This window comes from Rhineura floridana, chromosome 11 (assembly GCF_030035675.1).
Source record: "Rhineura floridana isolate rRhiFlo1 chromosome 11, rRhiFlo1.hap2, whole genome shotgun sequence".
Classification (NCBI taxonomy): domain Eukaryota; kingdom Metazoa; phylum Chordata; class Lepidosauria; order Squamata; family Rhineuridae; genus Rhineura; species Rhineura floridana.
In genome coordinates, this window is record NC_084490.1 from 29,102,200 (window position 1) to 29,113,380 (window position 11,181).

The window sequence follows — 11,181 nt, forward strand, 5'->3', positions numbered from 1 at the left end:
ACTATGCGCTGAGTAAAGAAGTACTTCCTTTTGTCTGTCCTGAATCTTCCAACATTCAGCTTCTTTGAATGTCCACGAGTTCTAGTATTATGAGAGAGGGAGAAGAACTTTTCTCTATCCACTTTCTCAATGCCATGCATAATTTTATACACTTCTATCATGTCTCCTCTGACCCGCCTTTTCTCTAAACTAAAAAGCCCCAAATGCTGCAACCTTTCCTCGTAAGGGAGTCGCTCCATCCCCTTGATCATTCTGGTTGCCCTCTTCTGAACCTTTTCCAACTCTAGAATATCCTTTTTGAGATGAGGCGACCAGAACTGTACACAGTATTCCAAATGCGGCCGCACCATAGATTTATACAATGGCATTATGATATCGGCTGTTTTATTTTCAATACCTTTCCTAATTATCGCTAGAATGGAATTTGCCTTTTTCACAGCTGCCGCACACTGGGTCGACATTTTCATTGTGCTGTCCACTACAACCCCGAGGTCTCTCTCCTGGTCGGTCACCGCCAGTTCAGACCCCATGAGCGTATATGTGAAATTCAGATTTTTTGCTCCACTATGCATAATTTTACACTTGTTTATATTGAATTGCATTTGCCATTTTCCCGCCCATTCACTCAGTTTGGAGAGATCTTTTTGGAGCTCTTCGCAATCCCTTTTTGTTTTAACAACCCTGAACAATTTAGTGTCGTCAGCAAACTTGGCCACTTTACTGCTCACTCCTAATTCTAGGTCATTAATGAACAAGTTGAAAAGTACAGGTCCCAATACCGATCCTTGAGGGACTCCACTCATCATAATGGAGCACGTTACATCTGGGAGGGAATTACACAAGGCTTCCACATTCCATTCTGGTTACTGAGGTGCTACCATGGCTCCCAATCAAAAATCTGTCCTCGAGTTTCCAGAAATTGCGGCCAACAAAATCACAAAGGAATGTGCAGCAGGTAGAGTTGCAGGCCCCTTCATTTCACCCCCTCTAGAGGACCTACAAGTCTCCCCACTGGGAGTGGTCCCCAAGAAGACATCAGGGGAATTCTGACTCATCCATAATCTGTCTTTCCTGAGGGGGTGCTTCAGTCAATGAGTCAATTCCACCCAAGTTATGTTCAGTACGCTATGCATCTTTTGACCAGGCAATGCAAATAGGGAGAGAGTGTGGGCCTGGGGCACTCATGGCCAAGTGTGATATACAATTGGCCTTCTGTCTCCTAACAGTACACCCCAGGATATTAGCCTCCTTGGGTTCAAGTTTGGTGAATGCTGGTATGTAGACAAGGCCATGCCCATGGGTTGCTCCATTGCCTGTGCAGCATTTGAATCCTTCAGCATTTTTCTGGAATGGGTTGTTTGCCAGGAATCAAGGAGCTGCCAGGTCACCCACTAACGGAATGATTTCCTACTCTCAGGCTCTGCTGGTACTGAGGAGTGCTGAAAACTACTGGGTACGTTCCAGAGGCTGGCCGATCATCTCGGGGTCCCTCTGGCTCCCAACAAACAGAAGGGCCCACATCCACACTCACATACTTAGGCATTCAGCTGGACTCCATTGCAGCCACCTCTAGCCTCCCCCCCCCGACACGCTAGCTACCCTGCAAAGCCTCTTACAGGAGATGCTGGCAAAACCAAAGTGCAGGTTCCGAGATTTGCAGGTGCTGTTTGGACATTTAAATTTTGCCTGCAGGATCGTTAGGCCAGGGCGGGCACTCTGTGCAAGGCTTGCCCGTGCCACAGCTGGGGTCCCCTCACCACATACACCTCATGAAACCCCTAAAGGAAGACCTGTGGGTCTGGGTCTGCTTTCTAAGCAATTCAATGGCATGTACTTTTGGCAGGACAGCTTGGAGGCAGGCACAAGCATTCAGGTTCAATCTAATGAGTCAGGAAACTTGGGTTTGGGGTACACTTCAAAGGCCAATGGTGTGCCAGGTGCTGGCCTAACAATCGGGTGGCTGCAGGATTTACCAGAGATCTCACATTTCTTGAACTCTTTCCCATAGTGGCAGCAATTTCCCTGTGGAAAGAACATTTCAGGAATAAGAGAGTCAGATTTTGGCATGACAATCAGGCAGTGGTCAGGGTCATTAATCAACAGTCATCTCGCTCTGAGCGGGCAATGACCTTGGTTTGGGAATTTGTCTTTTTGTGTCTGGAGGCTAACATATGCATCTCAGCAGATCACGTTCCAGGTGTAGACACCAACATCTCAGATGTCTTGTCTTGTTTTCAGGAATACAGATTTTCAAGCCCCCACCCCCTTGGCTGACACGGAACCAGAGCCATTCCTGGAAGCCCTGTGGGAGATTGGGACAATAACATCACCCAGGGAGTATTAGATTCTGTTGCACATTCCACTTTCCATTCAGACACAACAGCAGGGGAAGCATTTGTTAATTTCACCAAAGTGAAGGGATCTCTACAACCTTGGCCAGCATCTGCAGCTATAGTCCTCAGTTACCTATCCCATCTGAGGGATCAAGGATGTGCCCTCAGGACCATGACATCCCATTTAGCTGCTGTTTCCCTCTTTTCCATGGCACTGGGTTATCCTGACCTCTGCAACTTGGCCAGGGCATGGAGAGCCATTGAAGGATGGTGGAGGAGGGATCTACCAGGAAGGATTCCCGACACCCCATCACATATGACATTCTTTCTTGAATGCTGGAACAACTACACAGGGTATGCTGGCCCACCTATAAAGCTGTGCTGTTCAAGGCAGCTTCCACACTAGCTTTCTTCAGGGTTCTGAGGGGTGGGGAGTTCACGGTGCCAGCTAAGGGAGATACCTCGGCCATATCCTTTCAATGGGATGATGTTGTGGCTTCCAAGTCCAACCTGTCAGTGACCATTCAGAAATCAAAAACAGACCAAGCGGCAAAGGGTACTTCCTTTTCGCTCAGGCCATCTCCAAAATGGGATCCTTGCCCACTTTGTGACACCAAAATTTATCTCTGCCTCTGGCCTCCAAACTCAGGGCAGTTCTTTATTCATAAGGATGGCTCTCCCCTCACAAGGCATTAGTTTACAGGGGTGCTCAGGCTATGCCTGGCAAAGGCAGACTTCTCAGAGAAGGCGTTTGGCACACATTCCTTTAGGACTGGGGCTGCCACCTCAGCAGCAGAGCGGGGCTTGATTACAACTCAAATCAAGGCCATTGGGTGCTGGAGATGTCATGCCTTTAGAAGCTATATCTGCCCACAAGCAAAACCTAAAGCTGATAGTAACCTATGATCTTTTTCAGGCCTAAAAAGGGTGTGGATCTTCGGTCACAGCATCATTCATTGGGCTGAGCATTATGCTGGATCCACTCTATGGTCTGAACAGCTCGCATGTCATCCTGGGCAAGAGTGTGCTGGATAACCAGATGTGGTATGAAGTGGGAACAGTTTTGACCCTTGTTGGATCAACAGTTCTGTCGCTGTGGCCCTCCTGACTTGCTGCTCATACACCTGGGGGAGAATGACTTTGGGATCAGGACAGGTGTTGACTTGAAGTGGTCTGCACTATCTGACTTTATCCATTTGGGTGAAAGGTACCCATCCATGTCATTGGGTGGTCAGCCTGGCTTCTGAGGCTGCAATGGAGAAATGTGCACAAGGTGGGGAGCATAGAGGCTTCCCGCTGCCGTATCAGCAGAGCCATAGTGAAAGCGGTCTGAGCAAAAGGGAGCCTCATTATTTGTCACCTGCTCATCAGGCGCTCATGCCCTGAGTTGTTTCACATGGATGGAATTCATCTTTCCATGAAGGGGAATGATGCCTGGCTTGGCAATCTTATCAAAGGAGTATGAGCTTGGTTTCAGCAAGTGAATGAGGTTGGTGACTGGTCAGGAAGCAGGGCTCCCCTCCCTTGTGGCGGAAATGGCATTGGGCAGGATCAATCATAAGGGGAACTCCCACAAGGAGTCCAGTGGGGTACACAATGGGCACTCCACTAGCTTGAGAGGGGTGCCGCCTCATCCAGCTCACAACCCCTCCCATTGGTTGGTCAGCAGGACCACAGGTGCCTTGGGTTCACACCCCACTTGGGTCTAAAGCAGACCAACTCCCAAGGGTAGTTCCGAACTGCATGTTGTTTGACTCAGCATTCCTCCAGCATGGGCTGCTGGAATGAAGCTGATCCTGGTGCTACTGCCATGCCAACCCTACTTTACTTGTTCTAATCAATAAAGCTGTGGCCCTACTTCACCCCAAAACCTGTGTCTGGTTGTGTTATTCCCATTGCTAAAGGGGGCACGACATGGTCCTACCACACAACAAGCATTCTCTTGATCTCTTGACCTGAACCTCCTGTTCTAATTGCTTTACCTGCTATTTTAAGTGTTTGAATTGTTGTGTTGTTTTAATGGGCTTGTTTAATAGTACATTTTAATTGTGGATGTTTATTGTGATGTTTTGTTGTTTTATTGTATGTTTAAATTAAGGTGTTTTATTTTATTTTTTATTTTATACTTGTAAAACACAGTTGAAGAAGTTCTGTTTCAGTCTCACTGAGTAAGCAGCCAGACAAAAATAAATAATTGGAATAGCAGACTGCAATTTTTGTTCTGTTGTTTATTCAGCAGAGACAACCTTTTTGGCATAGGCTATAGGCCATTAGTGCCAAGCTGTTCAGGGAAACAGGGAGTGGATCTTTAGAGACCAAGAGAAATCAGGTGTACAGTTCTGCTACTTAAGCCTAACACTTCCACTGTTGCTTGAAGGAAGCATTTCCTTCACCATTGAGAACAGGAGTCGTGTATCGGGGGGGGGATAGGAATATCCCACAACTGCATAGAACATGACAGATGAACAATGAGAGCAGGAAAGATGAATAATTTGAGAGAAAACGGAAACAGAAGATCTACACCTGATTGGCTTTTACTTTATAGAAAGATGAAGTGCTGATAGAAAAAGAGAAAGAGATCTGGACTATCAACCAAGGTAAATAGAAACCATTGTGCTGATAAAGAATGTGGAGCAGATTTGCAAATATCAGCTTGATGAAACCTGTAGGAAAATACAGAAAGGATTCTATATGTATTGTTAAGTCTTGTTGGAAACTGTTTTGCCATTTCTCCTTCTTTGACATATTTTAAATTCATTCAATTGCTTTCCCCTCCTCCTTTTTATTATTGCTAGATCCTCCTCCTCCTCCTCCTCCTCCCTTTGTTTTTCTAGCTGATTATCCTTTCAATTATATGTTTCCCCAGTTCTACTAAATCCAACATATATAGCACCTTGATGATGTATGCTCTGTTATTTCCAGTTCTTTCCTAATAACTTTGTAGTTTTATTTTTTGCAGCCATCAGGCTCTGAACTGATTTTCTGCCAAGTTCCCCACTTCTTTACCAACTTAGAACAGGGGTTCTCCAATTGTAGTCCATGGGCCACCAGTGGTCCACGGGCTGAGTCAGGTGGTCCACAACATGTATGCATTCAATATTCACATATTCATATTGATTTTTCATTCTATTTTCATTGTTTCTTTTATTTCTTACATTACATTTTATTGTATTACTTTTTGAATTCTATAGAATGCCGATTGTAATTCAATAAAGTACAATATAAGAAATAAAAAAGCAATAAAAACACAATTAAAAACCATATAGCATCTAGCACAGCACATTGCAATTGCTACAACAGGCAAAAAAATCATGAAGTGGTCTGCCAAGACCTACAGCAATTTACAAGTGGTCCAAGGGCAAAACCTTTGGAAACCACTGACTTAAAGAACATCACTCTATATGTGTAGTGGTGTCTTTGATCTAATTGTGGATTACTGACGACCACTGAAATTGAAATTTTCCAAGTTGGCCAATTGGTAGTAATGTTTTGACGACCAGATGTTTGGGCACAGGACCATTCTGGCTGGGACAAAAAGGTGATTCTTAGTCAGGGGTGTAGTTGTCCAGGGTCTCGGGGGCTCTTAGACCCTTTACTTTTTTGGGAGCAGCATCCCAGCAGGGTCCCTATGTCTCCAGCATCCTGTAAGCATGAGAGTATCTTAGCCACTGAGAAGAATCTTCTAACATGCTTCCTTGACCTTTCCTGCTGATTGGAGCTAATCAGAGTGAAAGGAGGCAAGTCAGTCACTGAGAAGAGTCTTCGTAGTAGCTAACACTACTACCCTTTCATGCTTATTGGCTGCTAGGGATATCTATTGTGAGAGAAGGCATTAACAAGTATCTCATTCTCAACTCCGCAGCAAAAAAGGGGGAGGGTGTGTGGCTACGACTAACATGAAAGGAGCGTGTACTTCTGAATTTACCACTGCACGACTGTCAGAGTGCTAAATGGACTCTAGCGGTGATGGCCCTATGATTTTGGGGGCCCTGGGCAAGAGAGTCATTTGGGGCCCCTTAAAAGTCTAAAAGCAAGCCAGGCATAACATTTCTGTTACAGAATTAACATTTGCAGATGTCCTCACAGTATTATTGTCATGTGTGCCACAATGGGTCTGTGGGGTGTCTATTCTTTTTCTGTCATCAACTTAATCCAAACCTAATTCAACCAGTTGTGTCTCATAGGTCTCATGTTCAGAGCTATACTTCTGTTGAACAATTGCAGGGAGCCCAGCTTCAGCATCCTGAACTTGTAAATCAGGGGTTGTGCTTTCCTTCTTTTGGTTGATGATTGCATAATGGTAATGACGTGATGCCATCTTAATTTGGGGGTTAATTGAATGCAACCTCTCCTTTTGCTGCTGTGTTTTCAACAACAATAAATAGCCAATGCAGAAGAGATATCCTGACACATGTCCCCTTTCTTAAAACACACTGCTTCACACACTGATCAGCAGAAAAGAGAGGTAATGGGGTTTAATTATAGGCCTGTTTACTTGGAAGTAAGTCCTAATATGTTCCATAGGATCAACTCTCAAACAAATGTGTATAGGATTGCAGCTGGAAGTTTTCTTTGGGCAAGGAAGTTTCCATCAGGGGTGAGAAACTCCAGTTTCCCCCCTCTCTTAAGCTGGAATTCTGTTCAACAACTTTCCTCTTCCAGTGCCACCTCCCCCATTCTTCTTCCACTTCTGATCAGAGCCAGCTGAACAATATTTTCTTCACTCTGCTGAGATTTCATTCCGAAACAGTACATGTGAAATTGTGATTCTCTTATCCTTGCCCCTCATATGTAAAGAAAATGGCTGCTGTCTTTTCCTGATGTTCCGAGTGAACTGGGGAAGTGGGCATGTGCAGAAAAAAAAGGCATAAGGACAGCTCCTAGCCAAGGCAGTAGTGGAGGGCCTCCTAGCCAAGGCACTGATGTGGATGGGGCTGGCTTAAGAGGGAAAAGGCCCTCTACCTGTGATGTTGTAGGGAGGGACTTGCTTTTCTGCAATGATGCTGAGTTACTGTAAAAACAAAGCAGACTGAGACTGACTCTCTATAAGGGAGGCAGGCAGGATTTGTACAAGGGTTTACTCAGTCTGTGCCCCTTCAAGCCACAACTGGTTCCTGTCTATATTATTTTAATCTCTGAAGAAAATATGTATAATTCTTGACACTGATTCTGCACGTACTTACCTTTCTTGTTTCCAAACTTCCCTGCAAGGGGAAGCTTGTCAAGAAAGATGGATCTAAATGAAAAGGGTAAGGCTATCAATGGTTTCTAGCCATTATGGCTCTGTACTACCTCCAGTATTAGAGGCAGTATACTTCTGAGGACAACTGCTGCCTGGTCACTAATCAAAACCTGGCAGAGTGCTGTTGTGCTCAGATCCTTTTTGTGGGCTTCCCATAGTCACTTGGTTGGCTGCTGGGAGAACAGGATGCTGGACTAGATAGGCTTTTGGTCTGATTCAGCTGGGCTCTTCCTACAACTGAAATAGATATAAAGATATAGAATACAGGAAGCTGATTTATACAGAGTCAGATCATTGGTCCATGTAGCTCAATACAATTCACACTGACTAGCTTTACTCTCAAGGGTTTCAGACAGGGGCAATACCCAGGTCCACCTAGACGTTCTGGGAACTAAACCTCGAACATTCAATAACAAATGTTTCACCACTGAGCTACACCCCTTCTGTAGTCCTGCATCAACCGGGAGAAGGGGATCTTTTGAGATGTTATTTCCAAAAGCTACATTAATAATCTTATTTTCCCCCAAATGCTGAAGGAAACAAGTCAGCCCACATCAACGTCCGATGTACAAAAATGATACTTATTGGCCCAAAGACTGTTCAAAATGAGGCTAATTATGCTGCCTTTCCAAGTCATTCATGCCAGTCAGTGATTAGAACTTCTCCTAAGTGTTCCATTTCAATTGAATATACAAGTATGGCTCCATAGCTCCAGAAGGAAGTGCATGCGTGGGACAGTATTACCTGTGCCAAGGTTTGCAGGTGGCAACAATAAGCAAGTATAGCATATAAGTCAGAAAGCATCTTTATACAAGCAGTAACTGATTACACGTTTTTTGGAGTAGGGATGGAATTTGCTTGTTGGTGTTAGTTCAGGTCTCAGTTCACTGAATTTGCAGGCAGTTACATTTCACATTAGTTCATTTTCTACTATCTTGCTTTTATCACTTTGGGTTTTTTCCTCATGGAAAACAATATTTGTGTTATTGATCAGTGATGCAACTGTTCAGTCAAAGGTGGTGGAGGGCGTGTGTGTGAGAGAGAAAGAGCACAAAAGAAAGTGCCTTTTGCTTCTGGGGTTGCTGCTGAGAATGAGGGGAAAGGGGAGCCCCAGCTGGACTGGACTGCCACAACCATGTTTGTTTGTGTGAGAAGACAGGATGGCAGGGAAAGGGGTTGCAAAATAAGGGAACCAGAGGCAGGGAAGCTCAGCTTCTCTCCCTCCAGCCAGTCTCAGCATGCACATCACCTCTCAGCTCAGAAACTGGCTCATAAATCCGTGATCCATGTGATGTGCGTGTGTGTGTTCAGGTGTGTTCTTTTGCTACTCGTGAAAGTGACCAGCATGCATGTTTTTTTCTTAATATGACAAGAAAATGAAAAAAGAAAAGAAAGAAAAGAAGAAAAAAGGCAGAAATAGGAAGCAAAATTCAAATCCAATAGAACAAGAAAATGTATATCTTAAAATAAATCATATAATCATAAGAACATCTCATAAAATTGAGAAAAGGTTATATCTAACCCCCACCTGCTTACTATTCTAACATTCTGTAAATCGCACCCAGTTTTGTTTAAATCAGTTTAGCTGCTTTTGGGGTGTGTGAACCCACATAAACTATGTAATTTTACTCAGAATATCCATTCCCATAATTTGATATGACATGCTCTGGAATGGGGATTTTTACCCCCAGTATTTTGCATATCCATGCCACCTCTATGATATATAATAACAAACTGCCCTCCTCTTTGGGCACTGAATTTTCCAAATATATAATCAGAAATATTCATGGTATTCTTCATTTAACAAAAAAGTAATATGTTACAGGAATCATGTTTGGAAGTTAATACAATTCTGGAAATGATGGGAAAAATAGGATTTAGAATGAACTTACATTCTTTTATATGCAGGGCACTTAAAAATATTTCTCCTCTTCCTCCAACAGTCAATATATTATAGATGCCATGTCCAACGTTACTGCCATAGAAAAATTTTTACTTCTGGGATTTTCTGGAGGCCGAAAACTTCAGGTTTTACACTCTGTGATCTTCTTAGCAATGTACCTCATTGTTCTAATTGGAAATCTTCTGATCATTACCCTGGTAGCTGTCAACAGTCACCTGCACACCCCAATGTATTTCTTTCTTGTCAACTTATCAATCCTCGACCTTGGATCAACCTCTGTCATCATTCCAAAATCCATGGCCAATTCTCTCATGAACACAACATGGATTTCATATTCCGAATGTGTCACACAAATGTTTTTCTTTCTCCTTTTCCTGTCATCGGACTTCTACCTCCTCACTGTCATGGCCTATGACCGATATGTAGCCATCTGTCACCCACTGCACTATGCGTCTATGATGAAGTGGAGTAGCTGCCTCCAGATGGCAGCTGGAGCATGGATGGGAGGTTTCCTTAATGCTGCTTTGCACACCAGTACTGTTTTTTCACTGCCCTTCTGCTCTAACATAATCCATCAGTTTTTCTGTGAAATCCCACATATTTTGAAGATCACCTGCTCCAGTTCATACCTTAATGAAGTTTGGGCTCTCCTCTTTAGCACAATATTTAGTCTTTTCTGCTTTGTGTTCATTGTCATGTCCTATGCACAGATCATTACCACAGTGTTAAGAATGCCCTCCATGGCAAACAGATGGAAAGCCTTCACTACTTGCATTCCCCACATCACAGTTGTCTCCATATTATTTGGCACTGGTATGTTTACCTACTTTGTTCCAACGTCTAACTCTCCATACAATCTGGATGAAGTGCTTGCTGTGTTATATACTGTGGTGCCTCCAATGCTGAACCCAATAATCTACAGCATGAGGAACAAAGATATCAAAGCTGCCTTGTGGAAGTTGCTTGGTTTTACTCTTGGTAAGAAGAATGAAGAGATACCTCCCATTCACCTATAAACCTCTTTCCTATTTTCTTGTGACCCCTGTCTTCATGAGCAGCACTCGCCAGTGGTATCTTTGGCCAGAGTTACCATGCAACCTGGTAAATTTCAAGATTCTCCAAAGCTGACAGACTTTGGTATGAGGTGATGGGTGACAGTGATGTATCACTGATAGCAGCTCAAAATCCCAAGAATCTGACGCAGTTTAAAGTACCCCTATACAGGCTTGCAATCTAAAGCTCTTTAGTGAGGGTTTATTGTTTTTGTACATTGTTTTTTTTAAAATGTGTTTTTATATTTGTATATTTGTTTTTAATGTTTCTAATTGTTGTAAACCGCCCAGAGAGCTTCAGCTTTGGGGCAGTATACAAATGTCATAGATAATAATAATAATAATACATAGCAGCTTTTTATAATAATTGTTTTCTGTAACAATAAGTTATATTGTCATTTTAAAACATTTTAGATTTAGGACTTCCGGGAAGGGTGACTTAGCCTGTGCCTGCTTTTGAGACGGGCTCCTGCCTCAAAAGAAGCTTATTCAGATATATCAGTCAGTTTTTTCTTTTTTTTTTGACTGATTAAACTTCTCCCGGGTAGGGAGAAACGAAGAGATTAACCTCAAAGCCTATTTTTGTTGGGACGACCAGATCTCATTAATTTATGGGACGAGGTCCAGCCGACGAAGGTGGGACGGATTTTT

At 43.4% G+C, this 11,181-nt stretch overlaps 1 protein-coding gene across 1 annotated transcript; it reads left to right on the plus strand.

Moving 5' to 3' along the window:
* Positions 1 to 9,537: 9,537 nt before the first annotated feature.
* On the plus strand, positions 9,538 to 10,494 carry LOC133367674 (olfactory receptor 14A16-like). Its single transcript, XM_061591770.1, has one exon. It carries the CDS (start codon positions 9,538 to 9,540, stop codon positions 10,492 to 10,494), a length of 957 nt encoding a protein of 318 aa, XP_061447754.1.
* Positions 10,495 to 11,181: the final 687 nt, after the last annotated feature.

What these genes read in the sequence shown, in the direction of transcription:
- LOC133367674 (XM_061591770.1), top strand. Translation starts at nt 9,538, where the DNA reads ATGTCCAACGTTACTGCCATAGAAAAATTTTTACTTCTGGGATTTTCT.